Source organism: Amblyomma maculatum, chromosome 1 (assembly GCF_055883805.1).
Source record: "Amblyomma maculatum isolate TAMU_Amacu chromosome 1, ASM5588380v1, whole genome shotgun sequence".
Classification (NCBI taxonomy): Eukaryota; Metazoa; Arthropoda; class Arachnida; order Ixodida; family Ixodidae; genus Amblyomma; species Amblyomma maculatum.
The window spans coordinates 179,939,184-179,961,530 of NC_139344.1; the positions used below are offsets into that span (position 1 = coordinate 179,939,184).

The window sequence follows — 22,347 nt, forward strand, 5'->3', positions numbered from 1 at the left end:
GTCGCTGACATCGCGACAAAACGGGTCATTTTGCTGGACCGTCGTAGCTCTTCATGGCCGAAAACGATCCCAGTCATCTCAAAGGAGAGCCTGGTTTCGTCCCCCCGCAGGTTCGCAGCAAAACTTCCGCTAGCATCGGCGTCTCAGATGTGCTCACAAAGAGCTTTCACCCTCGCCTGCTTTGCGAAGCGCTGCTTACCCGGATAGCGGAATGGGGAACCCGTCTGCGGGCGTCCCCTCCGTGCCGCTCTGCGGCTCGTCCGCTGTTTCGCCCCCTTCGCCCGCCGTCCGTAAAGACGCCGCCGCGGGCGAGTGGGGCACGGGATAGCGCGTCAGCTACCACGTTCGTTCTCCCCTGTAGATACTGCACCGAAAAGTCGAAATGCTGTACCAAGAGAGAATGGCGCGCCAGCCGGCTCGCAAGTTCAAGGAGCCGCATCAGCCAACTGAGCGCGCTTTCGGTCCGGTTTCCAGAGGGAGCCCGGTCGACGCCTCGCCGTTCCCCGAACAGAAATGACTGCAAGCGGGGTACGGGTGCTGTTGTGCGGAGATGCCGGCAGCGGCGGCGTCGCGCACATTGCTTCCGCAACGGCGTAAAGCTGAAACAGCGGAGGCATATGGTCAACGGTCGCACCGCAGGGTGGTCCGAAGAACCATGTAGCGTGTTTCAGTGCCTTTGCCGAGTGCCGCGCAGGGGGCGGCAGGCATGACGCATGAGCTTGATCGTCAAGGCGACCGGCTCGGCCGATGTGCTGTCCAACGACTCATGGAGCCAAGGACAATTCACGTTGGGCGCCAGTTGTGGTTTCTACTTGGACATAGGCCACGAACCACCGCGCGCGCACTGAAACACTGCAGCGCGCACTCAACCTCCATCGGGAGGAGAGCACTTCGCTGCAAGGACACAAACCTCCGAGTTCACAAAGGAGACGTTTATTGAAACGCCATCCTCCAGCGGCACACACACACATACGCACACACATACACATATTTACAAACGCACATACGCACACATATACACATATTTACAAACGCACATACACACACATACGCAGTCACCGTGTCAAGGGAGCGCGCGAGGAGCTAGGCTCCCCTGCGCGCACGAAGTGACACGGAGTGCGCGCCGCAAGCACGCAAGGGCGTGCTGTGATCTCTCTCGCAGTGACCAAAGGGTTCCTTTGAGAGAGTGTGGGCAACCACCGCAAGGTACGCCTGTCGCGGATCGTTGGATCACCATCGACAGGCTCGAGCTTCGCTCTCAGGTAAGACCCGGAGCAGACGAACTCGAGTACACACTGGTCTGCGCGGACAAAGGCCGGCAGACAAGAACAGTTGCGTACGCACCTTGCGATGTCTCGGAGGAGTCTCTCTCTGGGCTCCGCTCGGACAGTCGCGCGAGCGCGGCTGTCGAAGCGGTGCCGTGTTCCCGCCAAAAGGCGCCAATGAGAACAACCACTGGGACGCCAGGGCGGAGCTGTGGCCCGAACGACAGTGACAAGTCGTTCGAGCCCCTCTCCGCCGCCTCAGGCGGGAGAAAGGGAACGGGGAGAACAACTGGGAAGCGGGCGGCGGCCGCGCAAAGGGCAGCCGCAGCAAGCCCGAATCCCACAACCATTACACAATAACACAAGCTCCGTAGCTGTAAGATGTTTGAATCTTGCATCTTTGCTTTCTTGTTTTGAATTTCAGTACACACGGAAGTGTCCAAAGTCCCTGGCACGGATTGGTATACAAATACAAATACATTTATTTTAACATCTGGGATGTTAGGGGTGCACACAAAAAGCCTATGATTGGCTTGAAAGAGGGCACCCCTCTGTTTTAGCATTCCAGAAGTTTGTCACCTGTTTCGCTATCTTTCCAGCGTGCAGGCCTGGAACCATTGCAGGCGAACTGCTTTGTGCTGGAGCAGCTAACTCTTGTTAGAAATGCTTTTGCAAACGCTTTCATCTTTCGAGCAACCATACTTCTGCCTATATCAGGCGTCTTCAAAAGTGAATGGGAGGAGAGCCTGTCAAAAAAAAATATTCCTTTAAATATAAAACGTAATATTCAAGATTCTAGCTCTGTGCAATCTGCACAGTGGCAATTAGTCTGCATATTTCCATTAAAGGATGGTGAAATGAGGGTAATGAAATTAAATTGTTCTGCTAATAATTGCCTACCATTTACTCAGCAGCAGCTATGTGCCATCCAGACGTGGTATCAAAAGAGAACTATAATGTGCGATCTCTATGTCAAATTCTCTTCCCACTTCGCTTCTCTCAGTTAAAATGAAGTGAAGCATCTTGGGGTGCACTTTTAGCGTTGCAACTGCCAGTACATTGCAGCCAATCTTGTACTCAGTACAGAAGTAACTTTCCAAAAGTAACAACATTTTGAAATAGTAGTTAAGACTACAGTCTATATGACTATACCTAAATAATATCAATTATTTCATCCCGGCTGCAGTGGCCGCTTTTCGATGGAGGCGAAAAGCAAGGCGCCTGAGTGCTGTGCAATGTCAGTGCACGTTAAAGAACCCCAGGTGGTCGAAATTTCCGGATCCCTCCACTACGGCATCTCTCAGCCAGAATCATTAAATCCTATAAACGAAACTAAATCTAATTCTTTTATATAGTCAGATTCCCCTTGAAAACTCTATGCTAAAGTATAGCACTGCTGAACACATTTATTGTACTTCCATTAGCGCAACATTCTATGTATTGAACAGCGCACCAAGCCCTGCAACTTCCACTTCTCCTAATGGTGCACCAGTGATTACTTTTTATTATGGGTGGGTGAATATCTAAGAATTTGGATACGAATTGAATATGTTTGTTATTCAGTTCTTATTCATATTCCAAAAAACTGATAGAGTTTTTCAGTATTCGAAAATTACCGTATACTCCGGAAACTTTCATATTCACTACAGTTTTACCGCAATGCTGGTCCGTGTAGACTGTGCATCCTCAAAATGCTATGGAGCCGTTTTCCTAAGAGGGACCGTCCATTTTGTGAAGAGGGCCTTCTCGACACTGTGCACACAACGAAGCACTTGACGAAAATGAGAAAATGTCTTTCTTACTTTGGTTTCATATCAAGGGCTGACAAACACCTTGCAGGTGTTCATCAGGTAGAATTGATGGGATGCAAACGGTTTTCTGCAGTTTTTTCAGGCCCATTTGATAATTCGGCTCAAAATTTTTTCTGCTCCCTTGATGGCCGAGCGAGTTTACTGTAATCAGAGGCAATATGATAGCTGCGGATGATTGGGCACAGGTCCTTTTTGCATAAAAAACTGGTATGTATGGAATCCTATATGAAATTTGTACTGGCTTTTCAGTAGGGTATACACTTCTGTGCAGTTCTAGTTTAATATTGTTTGTAAATAATGTGCATTCTGAATTAAGCAGTATGAACAGTGTTTGCTATATATATTTATTTTGTTTTTACTTTTTTTTTCCTCTGGGCAGATATTCAAAGCTTTTTTCTTTTTTCATATTCGTATTTGCAAATTTTATATTTGCAACCGTTACTTTTTATTGCGAAATATCATCAGGTGCAACCCTGATTGCTTAATGGCCATGCTAGCCACAGAAAGATGTCAAAAAATTGCTTGGCATGAGGAATGTGCCATGCTGTTGGCGTAGCCTCCAGTCTAGCAGCACCATTTTTCATACTGCACAGCTGCCTTGCGGGAAGCTCGCGTTAGGTATGGAAGGCTACTGGTGGATGTCATCAGGCTTGCTTCACTTGCCTTGTTGCCACTAGGTTTGCAAAAAGCACTTGTGCCTTAAAGGGGGATGCAGGGCTAAAGGGTCAGATTTTGAACTGTTGCAGCTATTTCAATAAAATTTACAGGAATGACTTTCCTCCATGTTGCTAGAATTTATTCTAAATGTCATCACTTCAGCACAAATATAAGAAAGTTGTAGTTGCCGCATTGAGTAACTAAGTGTGTCATCATAAGAAAACTATCATTTCAAAAATCCTGAAAATGTACTAACCGTTTGTGCTTGGATAACTTCTAGGTAGATCATTGTGCGGGATAAGGCCGACTGCAGGTTCTTAGATATTTTTGTGCAACTGAGGGCTTCAAACAAACTTAATTTTTCCTGTTTTCATTGTATGCCACATATTTGGTACTTTTATTTTTCGTAGAGAATAATTAAGAATCCAAAAAAGTACCTTATCTTGTTCCTAACAAAATTTTAGCCCAGAAACCACCTTTAGTATTAACAGCCTTTACCGAAAGAGTTTGGAAATTGTAGTTTTTCTAATGGTCGTGCTCTTCCAAAAAGTGATAACTGAGAAAAATGAGTTCAAAGATTTCAGAACATCCTATTCAAATTCAGGGCCTAAATTTAGGTGCACACGTTTAGGTATATACGGTGGGCCACCCTTTTCAGCACGACACTGCTCTGTGGCGATTGCTTCGAGATGTTTCTTTTTTTTTTCTTTTTTTTTCCTCTCTTTTTTTTCCCCATTTTTGCAGCTGTCCAGTGCCCTTGTCTGCGCACGTGAAATGCTTTTCTTGGCTGCTTTCTGGGTGTCCCTCTTCTCTAGGCTTCCTCCTCCTATCTCCAGCTTGTCGAGCACTTTGGTTAAAGAGGCTCCCAGTGGTGCGAAAACAGTGTTTGAAGGTTACCTGCAGCCTTTTAGTCAATCCAAACTTCTATTTTGATCCGCCAGCCAATTCGCTGTTGCCACGGTTTAAAATTTTTTTCCTTTTTATTTTTTTATTTTTAACTGTCTACTGTACTCTCGATAGCAGGTCCTTTTTGGCTAGGAAGCACGAAAACGATTCTAACTTAGGGATTCCTCTGCGTTCAGTTTCTTGCCTGCTATGCAGCTGGGTCTTGAAATCAGTGTTCATGGTCACTATGCACCCCATCTCGCAAAAAAATTCATTTTATTTCTTTTTACTGTGCAGATGACAAACTTGGTGAGTTCTTTCTTAATGCATGCACAATCCAAAACAGGAAAAACTTAATGTGTAAATTGTGATTTTAGCCACGCATCCCCTCTTAATCTTAATGAAGATTCCTGTGCTTTTACCATACTGGTAAACGTACATACTGGTAACATGGTTGGAACAAAGCATCGACTGCCGTGGCTTCTGCAAAGCAGGCTTGGCATTGCAAGACCCACAAGAGGCATCTGCGACTACACATTGATGCATCATACTTTTACGATTAGTAGAGTGTCTGGAATCCATGTACAGCTGAACCCCGTTATAAGAGACATGGATGTAACAGACAATCGGGTATAAGAGACACCGTTCACCCAAATGTTTGGCGGCCCTATGACTTTCAATAATTGGACCTCCTTTTTAACTGACATTGGATGTAGAAGACAGTTGGCTGTAAAGGACAAATTAGCCTTAAAGTTTGGTACTGTTTTGCTTGTAACAGACATTTTAACATCAGATGCGGCACCATTCATCGCCAGGTTCAGTAGCAGCTATAGTGAAAACAAAAGAAGAGAAACACACCTGTGCCATCATTATTAATTATAACTTCAGCAAACAAAGAGCAGGTCAATCAGCTATGAGATGACTAAAAGAAGCCCCTGCAGTGGAGAAGCTCTTCAGGCTTGCCACGAAGATCACAACTGTGACTGCATATGCGAGCATCTGAGCGAGCATATTGGGAGTGCGCATTGGGTTCTCCAATTAGTGGAGCTTCCTATCACGAGTTACCGTAGGTGTAATGTCCACTAGTCTGAGGAATATAGCGAAAATTGTCTATTAAGTTGCATTTCAGCATGATTGACAAATCTCCGGTAAATGCAAAGAAAGTGCTCAGCTGCTGCTGCTGACATAAACAAGTCATTGTGTCTAGAAAGCGAGACATAGCCAAGCCAAGACCAAAACAATAGACATAAAAACAGCAGTGGTTCTGCTGTGGCGAGAACGAATAAACTTCTCTGTTTGCTATCCAACCAGTTTCAGCTCCACTCAGAGATGCTTCGTTTGCTTTTCATTTATTTTTCTTCTGAGTAGCGATATTCACAGACTTGTTACTCACAGCCGTTGTTACCCTGTCTAACAAGCATTAATTTTTTAGGGATATTTCATAGTTTTGGCTGCTTCTAACGCCTCGGTGGTAAGCTGGTTAATTACTTTTACAATTCCGAGGCGCTTTTTTTACTTGAATACTTGTAGTGTTACCAGACGCTGTGTCACGTCACATCACGATAGCACTTTGCAGTCGCTGCAAACGTACTTTGCCAACATATACACCTTTGGCACATTGACCATGAGGATCTTGATCTGATTTTCAAGCTAGGAGAGGCTGTGTTGAGACAGCATCAATGCAGCTATGAAGCAGACCAAGATTTACAACGATTTCAGCAGTAAATAAATGTAAGAAAGTTGCAAGGTGTGGTCAATGTGGTAGTCCACCAAGCAAACGCATTATGTAAATGAAAGCTATAATAATGCTTTTGCGACATTATCTACCCCCCTTTTTTTTGTGTATTTTAGCCGTAGAATGCCTGTGCTAAAACAAGGTCTGGTTAGAAAATCTGAAGATGGTACCCTGCTTATAAGGGGCCTCTCATATAAGGGACAAAAACTACTTCCCAGTGTATGTCCCTTATAAAAGGGTTCAACTGTACTGGTTAGTGTGCAGACTAGGAGCGCTGATGTTGCACCGAGAGGAGGGACTGGCAGTGGCACCGCATAGAGAAGCTGCCAACTAGCAGTATGCTAAAGGTTTTTTTTTCTGGAAGGTTTAGAACTGTACTTTTCGGCTGATTGCACTATTTAAATAGCTAGGCTCTCCCTGGGCATGGATACGTCTTCTGTCTACTGGCTTGATATGTTTTGCCGTGCAGGGTCCCTTGGGATCTTACTAAAAAAGATATGCTTTTGCTGCTTCAGTGATATCTACTCCAGCACACTGATACAAAGCATGCCCATTCTTTGCAAGCCCACTTTGGCTTGACATCCTTTCAGCAATATCTACTCCTGCACACTGATACAAAGCACGCCCATTCTTTGCAAGGCAACTTTGGCTTGACATCCTTTCAGCATTATCTGCTCCAGCACACTGATGCAAAGCATGCCCATTCTTTGCATGGCCACTTTGGCTTGACATCCTTTCAGTCATGGGCAGTATCGAAGATACATGTATCTTTGATACTATCTTTAGATACATTTTGTGCATCGATATTAGGTATCGTGTGGGCAAAAATGAAAGTATCGGAGTATCGGTATCGAAAATAGATTTTTAAAGGATTGCATATTTTGAAGATACTCGATACTAAAAAAATTTTCAAATATTAAAACCACTGTGAGACTCTGTTGACGGCGCTCACTCAGATGGTAGTACAGTCCCTGCGACAGCTCGGCTTGTAGTACCACCTGAGTTTTCTACAAATGCCCCGGCCCGTCAGCGTCAATCACATTTCCAGATTCCCTTTCCTTAAAACTGAAGGAAGATATGGTAAGTGCTCACGATGTGCTTTACTTTTGAGCATCGAGTGCGTACCACAAAGCTGCTAAACCTTTAACAGACACGCAGAGAGATATGAACAAAGTGGAAACGCAAGGCGAACACGCAGTAAGGATCACGCACACTGCTGTACCCCTAGCCGCTCTTCCCACCCTTTGCCATCCGCCCCCCTGTCCGTCTCTGTGGCATTTGATTCTCGTCAAACAGCACCCTAAGTGTGCTGCCGGACGCAGTAACTTATGCACAACCCTTCCCTTAACCCCTGGGCTCTGCGTGCCGGCTCTGCTTGGCGGCAAGAACACAAGCTTCTAAGGCCTCAGTCCACCATAACGCAGTTGGCTAACCACGTTCTTGTAGTTACGGCGTTCGACGGAAAACAAATACATTGTTTGTAACTGCACAGGGAACAGGCTTCCACTAGACGTTTTCCGGAAAAATATTATGTCTAAAATTTTATGAAATGCACGACATGAAAGCTATGAATGCAAATTTCCAGCACAGTTCGAATAACAAGTTATGCGTTGTCAAACAATTCTTTTGTGAAAAATATTTGAGCAAACCTTGAATCAAACTTGCAAAGATATCTCTATCTTAAAAAAAAACTAATTTTTTAAATATGCGAATTGACTAACATCATATTAGCCACTTTCTGTTAAAAAAGATACTTCTATCTTTTATCTACAGCCATCCTTCTCCAGCGACGCTAGTGAACCTCGAGTTTCCTAACTACCTACAGGATGCTTGAGTCAACGCGGCTATGGTTCACTCTTACACGCTTGTAAAAGGCATCTTCATCTAATACAACACTTCAGTGTGCTTGTGTGCGTATATAGACAGGCTTTTCTCATTTGCGTAGCAAACTGGTTTCTTTTACCGGTTAACCTCCCTGCCTTATCTCCTCCTCTTCCTCCTTCCTCATTTGCGTTGCTTTTAGCACGCCACATCGTGCTCTTTTCGAACTAAACATTCAGCCTTTTTTTTATATTTATTGTTTTCCTTCTAGATTTTATCAAAATGCAGAGCAATGTAACTAATCAGTTCTCCAAATGCAATCTGTATTTGCAGCCAAGTGCTCGCAGGTTGATTCGCATGAAGAGCATTAGTTTAAAGAATTTGCTAGGCTGCTTGTGAAAGCAATCGCTTAACTGTAACCATGGCTTCAATTCAATTTAAGTTCTGACAGGGACAGCTGCCCAAACAATAACTCCGTGCTGGCGTATTTATTGAAGCCCTTTCAGAAAAACTACGCTATATGAGTGCTCTAAAGATTCTAGAAACCACTGTAAAATTTCCAAATGCCACTAATCGTATTAACACCTTTATTGTGTTAGGATTTCAGTGATGTATTGAAGTATCGACAATAATTTGATCTGGTATCGGCATTGGAAAACAATTTTTCAGGGTATCGAGTATCGGTATCGAAGATACTTTGCTGTATTCAGATCAGTAATCACTGTCACGATATGAACATAAAAACAGTAATTTTTTGAAGTCCAGCCACCAAATACGAATGTCCCTGTATTAACTCTGGAATGAGCGGTGTGGCTTCCTTGATCTGTTATTTGAAAATAAATAAGATTTTGTCTATGCTTATTTCAATTTTTGTTTTAAAATTATTGAGGCAGACACTGAAGACGCTCTCAGTATACTTACAAAAGGGGAAGACGGAATAGTAACTAGGCGTTGAGTTTTCAGTCTAAACCAAGAAAAAAAAGCAAACGATAAATGTAAGCGAGATCCAATAAACCAATAAAGGTCAGTGTGCTTCACATATAGTCTATAACCTGCTGACTTACTAAATACCAGTTAGAATAGTTCAAAAATGAGAACAGTGTGAAATTCAGAATTATGGTGAGCAGACACACTTTTAATCATCACTTCACTATTTTAGGCAAATGCAGTCCAGACCAAGACACCCCACTACCTCAAGGTTCGTTCAAACAGCAAGTAAAGGATACTAGTAGGTAATTACTGGGAAAATACATTGGATTACTGAGTATGTTACTGTTATGTACTAAGGCAGAGGCTTACTGCACAGAATAAAAAAATTAGAAGAGTTCAACGCTGCTGAATCGAATATTGAGCGAAAGCAATAGCTGCGGGTGACTGAGCATTCTTCTTCTTCTTCTTCCCCAGCCCACACATAAAGCCCTGCTTTAATCAAGCCATATAAATGTGCCTTAGTGGCCTAGAGGGGTAACGGAGTGCCAAGATCCTGGCAGGCTGATTCTAACATAAGCGTCCCATGTGAAACGAGAGACCCAAGTTGGCAGCTCCTGCCAACTGAGCTGCGGCTCCGACTGCGCCACGCCGACTGCTTGAGTTGGGAGCCCTTCTCTCGCTTTCGTGTCACGTGGGGTGTCACAGTCGGAAGCAGCTCCTGCCAGCTTGGGGTCGTCTACGGGGCTCGTCTAAAGGTCAGTGGTGGCCACCGCCGTTCCACGCTGAAGGCTCAAACTGCGAGCAGTATTGCTTTCACAATAAAACATTTACTCTAAGAATACCACTGCTTAAATAGCTACGTGGTGGCCAGTGTCAGCACACTTCATGATAACAAAAACAGGCACAAAACTGGCGCATGCTCTCTTGCAGCGCACTAGCGTCACAGCACGTGAATACATGATCTGTCACATCCCTTCCTGTTTAGTCATTAAGGCTGTACCATCGTAGTGAGTGATGTTGACGAGTGGAACACCAGAGCGGCTGCCACTTGTTGGGTCCAGGAGGCCCCTGGGCAGGCCTTTGACATGGCCGGAAGAGCGAATGAGGGACAGTTTTGATGGTCTGTGGCACGGTGTCGGAGTATCATTTTCTGTGAATGTGGTTCTGGTGGCATCGGTGCACTGCTCCGTCTGCTGTCCGCAGCTCGTACATGACGTGTCTTATCCAATAGCAAGGCGAGCAGACAACCACTCAGGCCCTGACCGGAAGTTCCACGCATACATAGAGTCACCTGACTTGAACCCTAGTGGCAGCTGAAGGAAGCATCTTGCGTCACACTCGTCCGGGTGCAGGCTTGATAGGGCGGTCCTGAAATTTCAGCCCAGCATGACTTCAGCTGGCGATTTTTCGATCTCTGAGTGTGGCATAGAGTGCTATTTGAATAGAAAATGTGAACCCTTGCATAATATGGTGCCCTGTCTCTGTTTTCGTAATGCACGCTTCAGTTCCCATACTATACGCTCCACCCTTCCGTTGCTTGATGGGTGGTACGGAGCTGTACACATATAGCATATACCATTTAGTTTCAGGAAAAACTGGGTTTTCCTGCTTACAAAAGATGTGTCATTATCAGACACGACCAAATCGGGTAATCCATATGCTGCAAACATTTTTCACAACTTCTCGGTTACCTTAGACGATTGGAGAGACAGTGTCACTTTGATTTCCACCCAGTTCGACAGGGCATCTACCACCACTAGAAAAAACACGCCTAGGATCGTGCCTGCGAAATCCATGTGGATTCTACTCTATGGCCATTCAGGTTTTGTCCAGAAATGCATTGGTGTCTTTGGTTCACTCTGTTTGTTTTCCTGGCACAGCGTGCAGTGCCTGACAAACTCGACAATCTTTTGTTCATCTTCAGCCACCACGCGTAGGATCCAGCAATTGCCTTCATGGCTATCATTTCTAGATTGCATAAGACTTATTATTTGCTTTTGCAATGCCTTAGAGATTACTACGAGGCTCCCCCAGAGTACACAGTCACGATGTGCAGACAGCTAGTTTTTTCTTACCCAATATGCCGAATACTTCAAGGCTACCTGATCTCGCAGCCAGCTCTCAAGGATTCATTGCTTCTCCTGTGACAACTGGGATCACGCTGGGTGAATGCTGCCACTTCCTCTGAGCTCACTGGAGGGTACTCAACAGCTTCCAGCACGAGTATGTTTTGCCCAGCCCCTCGGTCTCTTGTCGGGTTAGGGGCCCTGGTAACCTGCTAAGCCAGTCTGAGTTTCCATGATCCTTGGTGTTTCTGTACTCGAGCACATAATCGTGGTCTGACACCATTAGAAGCCACTGTAACATGTGGGGAGAAATAACATCCGGAATTTTCTTTTGCCACTGAAAAATTCCTAGCAGGGGTCTGTGATCCACGAGAATAAGAAAATTCCGCCCACAAAGGTGTTGGTAAAAATGACGAACCTCAAACGCTATTGCAAGGGCCTCACGGCCAATCTGAGTATAATTTTGCTCTGCCTTAGATAGTGTTCTGGATGCATATGCCACAGGCTGCTCATTTGCTGTCGCAGTGAACCAAAACTGCTCCCACATCTACAGGAGTGATGCATCACATGATAACACTAACGAGGCATCTGTCTTAAAATGCGCCAGCAACGAGTTAGATGTTGGCAACTTCTTCAGGCTCTCAAATGCTTCAGTATGCTCTGGACCCTAGTTCCATGCTACATTTTTATCCAACAAACGATACAACTTTTCAGCTACCTCTGTCGTGCCCTTCAAGAACTGATTATAGAAATTGATTATACCCAAAAAGGCTTGCAGTTCCTTTTTGTTCTTGGGTGCCGGAGCCTGGTAGATGGCCTCGGCCTTGGCCTTTGAAGGGTAGGTGCCCTTGCATCTTTCCGATGCCTCAGAAACTCGAGGCTCTCCTTGAAAACTTGCACTTTCCGGCTTGAACTCTGAGCCTCGATTTGGACAAGCAGCTGAGGACTTATACCAACATTCGTTCATGTTCCTCAATAGACTCGCTGGCAATCAGGCTGCTGTCTAGATAGGATAGTACTTGTGACATTGCAGTCAACACTGTGTTCATGGTTCTTTGAAAACCCCCGGGGGCCACGGACATGCCAGACAGCATCCGACAATTTTTGTTCAGCCCCTGCACGGTGTTAATTGTGAGCAACTCTGCTGTCATCGACCAACAGTTGCGGATGGGTTTGCATCAGATCCAACTTTGAGAAAGCACGCCCCCTTCCTATTCCAGCAAAAGGAACTGCTTGTCGGAAGTAGGTATACATTACTTTTGACGGACTGGTTCACTGTGCTTCTATAATCCCTTCATATTCTGAGGAAGCCGTTTTTTTTTCTCACCACAGCAACTGGCATTGCCAAGTCTGAGTATTGTATGGGTTGCAGAATTCCCAGTTCTACCAAATGATTTTGCTCCGCCACGACTTCATCCTTCATGGCAAATAGAATGCTAAGACATTTCAGGAACTTGACTTGGGTGCCCTTCTTGAGTTCGATATGTATGCGTGGTAGGGCAGCGCCCGGAAATGTCTCACTGAGCACATCTGGAAATCTCTTCAAAATTGCTTCTGGTCTGGCAATGACGCTATTCTCTGCCTTTGAACTTCATGGGCATGGACGCTTTTCCCAGCACGTCGAAACCTTTTGTTGTTCATGTCGCGAGTTGCGTGTTGCAATCTTCTAGCTTGATTTGTTTCGCCGTATGCAGCTTAATTTGTTCAACCCTAATAATCGACCTGGCTGCTCCAGAATCTACTTCCACAAGCACGATTTCCTTCCCAATCTCTACTACGATGACATATTTTGGCGTCCCACCTTTCACTTGGCTGACACTGAACAACTCATTGTACTCGCTCTTCACTGAATCTTCCCTATCCTCCAGCTGCAATTCCTCTTCCGCTTGCTTCCTTTGGCATGCTCTTGCTAAGTATCCCTTTCCACCGCAGCTGAAGCACACAGAATCTTTGTATCTGCAACGCCATCCTGCATCCTGACATAATCGGCCACGCCCTCCCCTTCTTGTTGGTCTCACTTCAAAAAGATGTACCTTGCGTATAGTTCAGATGGCATCGGATTGATGTGCTGCTTCACTGCGTCGACGGCGACTTGGTAGTCCACAGTGGGTGGTTGTGAAGGCTTGACGAGGGTTGCTATAAGGGAGTGTCTCTGGCCAACAGCAAGTGAGCAACGCAGCTCGCTTGTCTTCATTCATCGTGAGCTTGTTAGCTGTGCACGATAACTCTATGCGCTCGACATATTCTACCCATGATGAATTTTCACTGAAGTTGAATTCCCGAATGCAACTCCCGAAAGCCATGCTGCCGGCCAACCGGCCAGTACTCGGGTAAGACCATGCTTCGTCGCCACTGTTATGTACTGTTGCAGAGGCTCACTGCATGAAATCAAAACTTGTTTTATTCGAAGAATACCACTGCTTAATTAGCTACAGCGGTGGCCGGTATCAGCACACCTGGTGATAACAAAAACGGGCACAAAACTGGCACATGCTCTCGTGAGCCACACCAACGTCGCAGTTCGTGATTACACAATCTATCACAGTTACCACTTGCAAAAAGTAATGCATTACAAAATTCAAAGAAAATAATTTATTACAGTGATCAGTTACTTATAATTCACTATTTACTATCGCGCTCAATACAACTTGCAACTGACGCGTCTAAACACTGTGGTTTCCGGATGCAGGATGGTGTCAGAAATGGCGTGTTTAAAAACAAAGTGGGAAGGATTTCACTGCTCCTGTAGTCCTCATCATCTTGTGAAACGCAATCTACCATGCTCTCAAAGTTCTCCATGACGGGTGCAAGATTGGGTGTGATAAACGCCCATGATAGTAAACAGGATCAATTGCTTTGTGTGCCTTGCATTGTCACGCAGCGCTGGAGACTGCTGCGTTTGCCATGTAGATGCACTGACCACTGTATTAACTGCGGTTGTGATCGTAGACATTCTTCTATGAAAGTTGTGGCATTTTGCCAAACTTTGAGTAATTCAGCACTAGCTAAGAGATTGTTGGCGTCACAAATTAGCTATATTAAGGCCAACCGCCGCAACATGTTCATTTCATGGATAATGCTTGCACCTCATGGAACACTTTAATACTGCCAAGAGCAGATGACACAGGGGAGAGTGCTGAAATTTGAAAGAGGAAAATTGTTTTTAAAGCTCCACCGTCAGCTTGCCAGTTGCACCATGCTTTTGGGAGACAGTGCAGCCACACTGCTCAGCATTGCAAGTTACGTTGAGAACGACGGTACAACTTTTTAAGTGCAAGCCGTTCTTGCTACATTTAAAACTAATCTCCCGAATAAATCTTTGCATATTTGTGGCCTTAGTACATGGTTTTCAAGTCTGATTGCTTGAATTCAAGTATTATGTGTTAACAAGCCTTGTTTGGGTATTGCTCTGTTGTCTTAAGACTTTGTGTACCTTTCCTGTAGTCCAACTTAATGATCATGTTGTGCTGTCTACTACAAAGGCACTAGCAATGTGCAGAGCATCATGTCTATTGATTGAATATATTAGAGTAAATATTACAGTTTTCAGATTAATTTCAATAATGTGCCTCTTGGTACATTAAGTTAAATCAGTTAAATGGAACCTATTGTGGAAGAGACAAACAGTTGCATTGTGTTTGACTGCTGAAAGTAATATGTAACTGCAAAATTTCAGAAAGGTGAGACTTCAATTGATGTTCGAAATATATACATTAGTTTCGTTTTCTCCCATGCACCTGCGTAACTCTATCTTGTTTTATGCTCTTATGCCCATGCAGTGCAGTTCTGTGTGTGCACTGAAACCTCTTGCTCGATAATGACTGATGATAATTTGGAGTAAAGAGAGTGACTGATGTAATAACAACTCTCAAGATTTATTTACATGGCATGTTCTACATGTTGAAGAGAGCATCTTTAATTTGTTTTTAGTGTGGAGTATACCTTTTGATTTCTCTTGGTGTTATCACTCTTATGACAGGCCTGGACATTGCAACGGAGTGGTACTTTGGACCGATTTTCAACTTGATGGAGAGCACTTCACGACGAGTGGGCCAGCCCAAGAGATAGTGCCCGGCAGACCCATTTGCTGGGATAGATTCTCAAAACAAGGTGTTTTTTTTGTATGGCCAGCTGAGAAAAATGCTTTGAAGTTATTTTTTCAGCTTTGCTTTGACATATCTAAGGGCACAATGTCCTTTGACTTTAAGTTTGAAACCAAAAAGTAAAAATGCCAAGGGCAAGAGAACTTTTTGTACTTAATAAAGTTGTTTAAATTACTTATGTTTCATGTTCATCTATGCAGAGTCTAACTTATCATGCATAATATTGTTGCAGTTTGTTGCCATTTAATGTCTATAAATGTCGATAAAAAGGAAAATAAAAATATGGTTGTTGAATCAAACCACATGGTGCTATAAAGTGTAAGCAGATAAAAGCAAGGCATCAGATTGTCTTCGTACAGCCAAGTAAGAGTGAATTAAATTTTGTGCGGGGTTCTACAACAATCGATAGGGAATTCAGAATAGGGGGACCCAACCGGTTAGGGGGATAGGGTAATGGTAGAGCAAAGATGTGCACGAGCAGAATACTGCGATCAATGAGCGAGAAGTGTGGCAATTAGAAGCATGTGCACTCGCACGCCGCTATTACCCTGTTCCCCTAAGTGGTAGGGGGCCCCTATTCTAAAAGTCCCTAGTGCCAGTACCGCGCCTCTAGTTCAGGCCACAAAGAACATACCTGCTAACTCTCCCGAATAGTCCGGGTGTCTCCCGAATTTCGATTACATCTCCCGATCGTGCGTACGTAACTTCAAATCTCTAGAAAAGTGGCTGCCACTGTCCAGCGTTTTTTTTTTTTTAATTTCTAATAGCTATAATCCTATAACATCGTATAATATAACCATGCTGGAAAGCAACGTGCAAGCAAAGTCTCCAGCATGCAGCTTGAATCGAGGTAGCGGCCGCCGGCACCACCCCGAATGCGAGCAACCTATGGATGCTGCCATGGAAGACTGTTTCACTAGCCTATATACCATATTTACATGATTGTAAGCAAATAAAATCACCGTATCCTCCCTGATATAGTTTTGTTCGTGCTTTTATTAAAGGTGCCATGCTTTGGTTTTAATTTTAAGTCCCCAGTCGTGTAAATATAGTACTTCATTGAGTTTCTAACTGTGCAACAGAGAGATCAGTTCAAAATAAACTAGTGGGCCGCCACTCTCACCTCTTTCCAATGTTGTCAGCCTCAATAATTTCCGAATTGCTAAACTAAAGAAAAAATAAGACGCCCCTTTTTCCGCCGCCACGGTAGTCTCCTGAATTTTCATGTTGCTAGGTTGGCAGGTATGAAAGAATAATGTACTGTGGAATAGCCAGTGAGCCAAGCTCTTAATTGGAATTTCCCAATGTGATCGCGTTCTCAGCAGCATCTGCTGGTATTGCTGTCGCTCCGCATTCTCTCATTCCTCTGCTCTGTGGCACCAACACTGCCTCTGAAGACTAGAGCGAAGGAAGGGCTGCCAGTTGTTTCGTGGTAGGTAGAGAGTCCATGATGGGAAGGGTGACAACTGGCCAGGACAAAGCGCGAGAAAGTGTTTATTTCGGGCAGGTGATGGGAATGACAAATCGCCAGCCTTGACAACCATGCAGCAGGAGCTATACTCTTATTTGTTCCTTGCAGCACTGCTAAAGCTATGATGAGTGCAGAGGCCTCGGTCTGACGCTGCGGAATGGAGTGGCTGTAAAAGCCGTATGGGATGATGTGCTTTAAAGTGCACATTCGCAAAATGCTATCATATCGAAACTTGACGTGAAATCTTTTTACATATGTTGTTTCTGGAGTTTAGTGTCTCTGTTTCCAAAGTTTAGCGTGTGCGGCACTTCTGCATGCTAAAATCTCGTTTTCAACATGGCGGCACGCTTCGCAGTTAACTAGCTTAATATTTTTTGTTTGTTCACTGGTTATAATGGCGCATCAGGCATTCATGTGGTATCGTCTCGCCTACAGCAGCGTCCATGAGTGTTAAATTGCCTGTATTTTTTATTTTGGGGGATGGTTTTGCCTCTTCTAGGCCTAAAGAAGTAAGTCATTTGTGAACAAAAGTAGTGTGTTTTTGAAACCACTAAGCTGAAGTTGCCACCGCTGCTTCTTTTGTGTGATCAACTAAAAGCGTAGATGTGACACGCAGTGTAGCGATACTCAGAACTCTATCCTAAACTTCCAATTTTTTTTTTCATGGTTGGTACGTAGGTGATCTATTTATACTCATGTAACCATATCTGCATATGCCAAAAGCAGTGACCTAACGCTCCTTTGTGATTGGCTGAACAAGGCTCCAATCTTCCATACCGCTACAAAGAAGTGGTGAGATAGTGTATAATTTGCTTGACGCATGGTCTTGCTAATGCACTTTAAAACATAACCATGTTTACTTGTGATTTGTTTCAAAGCGTTGCAAATATAAGCCAAGTGCGACTTATAGCTGTTTTATTGGGGAGTTAGTAGGCTGCAACTCTGCGAAGAATGTTGCATCAAGGCTATTCCATGTGAATATGATGTGCTGTAACTTTCAAAGCAATAGCTTTAAGGCTCCCACTGAGCTGAAAGAGCAGCATCAGCATTGTCTAGAAATTAGTCATGCATGGATGTCTGGAATAAATAATTAAATAGGATGTGTCATCATCAGCCGCACTATACCCACTGCAAGGCGAAGGCCTCTGTCATATTCCTCCAATTATCCCAGTCCTGTGCTAGCTGCCTCCAGTTGACCCCTGCCAACTTCTTAACCTCATCAGCCTACCTAACTTTCTGCCGCCCCCTGCTATGCTTTCCTTCCCTTGGAATCCAATTTATTACCCTAAGCGGCCATTGATTATCTTCTCTTAACACTGCATGCCCTGTCCATGCTCATTTCTTGATTTCCACTAGGATGTCATTAACTCAAGTAATTTCTCTGACCCACTCTGTACACTTCCCATCTCTTAATGTTACACCTACCATTTTCCCTTCCATAGGTCTCTGCTTTGTCTTCAACCTAAGTAGAACCCTTTTCGTTAGCGTCCACGTTTCAGCCCCATAGGTAACTACAGGTAAGATGCAACTGTTATATACTTTTCTCCTAGCTGCTAGTCATAATCTGCAAATACTTGTCAAATATGCTCCATTCCAATCTTATTCTTTTAGTTATATTTCCCTTTCATGGTTCAGATCAGTGGTTACTACCTGTCCAAAGTATACATATCTGCCTACTTCCAGTGCTTCACTACCTATTGCAAACTGCTGTTCCTTGCCGAGACTGTTGAACATAACCTTAGTCTTCTGCGTATTGATATTCAGGCCTATCTGCTTTTCCTGTCAGTTCATCAAACATTCTTTGCAGTTCATCCTGTGAGTTACTTAGCAAAGCAATGTCCACTGAATTGCAGATGCTGAGGTATTCTCCATCCACCCTTATCCCCAACTGCTCCCATTCCAAGTTTGAATACTATTTCTAAGCAAGCTGTTAATAGCACTAGGGAGATCATGTCTCCTTGCCTAACTACTTTCTTTGTGGGAATTTTGTTTCCTGATGCAGAACTATGCTTGCTGTGCAGCCACTATAAATATTGACACATGCATTAGAGGTGAAGAAGGAGGAGCACAATCGGTAGGAGTAGAGGACGTTGAAGTGTGCGCCCCGTTCCTGGTGCCCTCGTTCGCTGGTTCAGCTGTCTCTGTCCTCTCGCTCAGCGGCCACAGTAGTTTCTGTGTAACAACCATTACACATCTGGTGGAGTCCTGCTGGGCATACGCTTCCCGACCTGCGTACACCTACGAGATAAGAACACTGAGCTCACACCGGTTCATCAGCGCCCTAGCTGCCGCCGCCGCGGCCAGTCACCTGAATTCGTACCTATTACCACCCCGAAGAGGACCACGCAGCCTCGACCGACGGTTCCACCGGAAATGGCCACAGATAGTAGGTCCCAGGCGCCCATCCTTTACCACACACCGCGAACACCGCCATCTTTTCACGGCGATGTATACGAAGATGCGGAGGACTGATTGGACACCTATGAGCGAGTCGCCCGCTACAATGGCTGGAGCGACGACCGTAAGCTCCATAACGTGTTTTTCGCGCTTGAGGACTCCGCTAAGACATGGTTCGAGAACCATGAGAACAACATGTCTACCTGGGAGACATTTTGCCTAAATCTAGCTACATTCCCCAACGCAGACCGCTGGGAGAAAGCGAAAGCTGTGCTTCACTCCCGCAACCAGCGCACCAACGAAAGCATCCGCATGCATGTGGAGGACATGACGCGCCTCTTCAAGCGTGCCGACCCCTCCATGGCGGAGGAGAAGAAGTTACGCCACGTTATGCGTGGGGTCAAGCTGGAGCTTTTTGCCGGTCTTGTGCGCAGTCCACCACATACTTTTGCCAAATTCCTCACTGAGGCGACCACCATGGAAACAATGCTCTTGCAATGAGCCAGGCAATACAATCGGAATGAGAGCACGCTTGGCCCCGCTGTTTCTTCGGTGTCGCTTGGGAGCGATGTGGCCACTTTACGTGACCTAATAGGTCGATCGTCAGGGAGGAACTACAAGCCCTCCAGCTGCCTTCCAGCGCGCCTTCTATTACATCGCTGTCGGAAGTCGTCCGGAACGAGGTACGCCTAGCAGCGCAGCAACAACTCCCTGAGGGTCCTAGCCAGAATGAGGTCAGACCTACCTATGCATCTGTCCTCTGTCAGACACCAGCACCTGGCTACGACGTCCATACCATCAATACCACGACTCAAGCAGTGCAGTAGTCTGGTTTTGCCTGAATGCCTGCTCGACCAGCCTATCAGCGGCCACGGAAATGTGAAGTGTGGCGTGCACCAGACCGGCGGCCCCTCTGCTATCGCTGTGGTGAGGTGGGTCATCTTTAAGTGGGCCTGTGTGGTTTCACGCCCGACGATCCTTGCCCACGGAACGGTGAACGACCATTCGAAATTGAAGCTCACCTGTCGGCTTGTCAGAGGCCTGGAACATACGGCCATTGACGCTAGATCGTCGTCTCCTCGGCATTACTATTCCCCAAGTCCTCGCCGAGACGCCGGCTATCCTGAGCGGCGTTCTCCCAGTCCACATCGAGAAAAGTAATTCCAATGGTTTCGGAGGCAAGGCCGCTGTTGCCGGGAAAACCGAAGGTCCTCCGTCGCCGAAACACTGATTTCTCACAGGGGCAGGGTAGCGACGGCATCCGACGTGCTACCTCTGATTTGTGCATGACAATTGACGGTACTGAGGCTGTCGCTTTACTTGATACTGGTGCAGATTATTCGGTGATGAACCATGCCCTTGCCCAGGACTTGAGCAAAGTTTTGATGCCATAGTTGGGTCCTAGCATTCGCACGGCTGGAGGTCACCTTATTAGCCCGGCCGGAAGGTGCACAGCCCGAATCAGCATCCACGGTTTCGTCTATGTCGGTGAATTTGTCTTGCGCGAGTGTTCGAGGGATTTGCTCTTGGGCCTCGACTTTCTACAGGCAAACGGGGCTGTGATCAACCTACACGAGGCGCAAGTCACATTTTCGACAAAGCAAGCCGTGGAGCACAGTCAACGCTCTGCGTATTGTCGAAGACGACGTAGTGCTGCCACCACGGTCCAGTGTGCTGGTGTTAGTGAGGAATGACTGGTTTCACGACTACAAAGGTAGTGCAAACCAGTCACCCTTCGCTGTTGCTCGAGAAGGGAGTGGCTATTGCGCTCGGTCTTGTCGACCTGAATGACGGCTGTGCGACAGTTTTCCTGACGAATTTCACCAATGAAATTCAGCACCTCGCGTAGAAAACGGCTGTCGCCTCCCTCCACGATGTAGATAGGTGTCCGAATCTGTGCCCCTTGGAGATGAATCTTCATGACGATGCCGCAGCACACAACGCCCTTCAGAAGGTTAAAATTAACCCGGGTTTGTCACCTCATCAAAAGAACCTTCTGTCGTCCCTGCTACTTGATTTTAAAGATTGCTTCGCGACGAGCTCCAAGGTCGGACGTACGCCGGTAGCCAAGCATCGCATCGTCATCGATTCAACCACGCCACCAGTTTGTCAGCGTCCATGCCGTGTTTCGCCTAAAGAGCGGGAGGCTATTAGGGTGCAAGTCGATGAAATGCTTGCAGACGATGTTATACAGCCGTCAACAAGTCCATGGGTGTCGCCGGTCGTCCTGGTGAAAAAGGACAACACGTTACGATTCTGCGTTGATTACAGGGAACTGAATCGGGTTACTAAGAAGGACGTGTACCCACTACCCAGGATCGATGATGCGCTTGACCGACTCCGAGACGGCAGGTTCTTCTCTTCCTTAGATCTGAAAAGCAGATATTGCCAGATCGAGGTGGACGAGCGAGACCGCGAGAAAACAGCTTTCGTGACGCCCGACGGTCTGTGCGAATTTAAGGTGCTCCCATTTGGGCTCTGCTCTGCGCCGGCAACGTTTCAACGCATGATGTACACTGTTTTAGCTGGTCTGAAGTGCCAGTCATGCCTTGTGTACCTGGACGACGTGGTCATCTTTTCGTCTAGTTTCGAACAACACTTGCAGCGATTGCGCATTGTCCTTCAAGCTCTCCAGTCTGCACAATTAACTATCAAGCCAGAGAAATGTCATTTCGCCTTCGAGGAGCTCCGTTTCTTGGGACATGTGGTCAGCGCACAAGGTGTTCTCCCAGATCCCGACAAGACTTCCGCCGTCTCCAGTTTTACACGCCCATCCGACAAGAAGGCACTCCGACGTTTTCTGGGCCTCTGCTCCTCTTACCGCCGCTTTGTTAAAGATTTTTCTCGCTTAACTGAGCTATTGACAGCCTTGACTCTAGGTGACACACCCTTTTTATGGGGGAGTGCCCAAGACGAAGCCTTCAAGGAACTCTGTCGCCGCCTGCAAAGTCCACCGATACTAGCTCATTTTGACGAGAATGCAGACACAGATATTCACACTGACGCTAGCAATATCGGCCTCAGAGCAATCCTCATACAGTGGCAGGATGGTGCAGAACGAGTCGTCGCCTACGCGAGCCGTACACTTTCTCGTCCAGAAAGGAACTATTCGACAACAGAAAATAGTGTCTTGCCGTCATCTGGGCTCTGAGTAAATTCCGACCGTACATCTACGGGCAGCCGTTTCGTGCTGTCAGTGATCATCG

At 45.8% G+C, this 22,347-nt stretch overlaps 1 protein-coding gene across 1 annotated transcript in view; it reads left to right on the plus strand.

The window, feature by feature from the left end:
• The window catches only part of LOC146205019 (protein arginine N-methyltransferase 7-like), a 166,473-nt gene extending 151,026 nt beyond the window's left edge, over positions 1-15,447 (plus strand). Inside the window, exon 15 of the mRNA XM_084589688.1 lies at positions 15,150-15,447. Within this exon, the coding sequence (XP_084445814.1) occupies positions 15,150-15,396 (247 nt within the window). The 3' untranslated portion in view covers positions 15,397-15,447. The remainder of the gene's footprint in view (positions 1-15,149) is intronic.
• Positions 15,448-22,347: the final 6,900 nt, after the last annotated feature.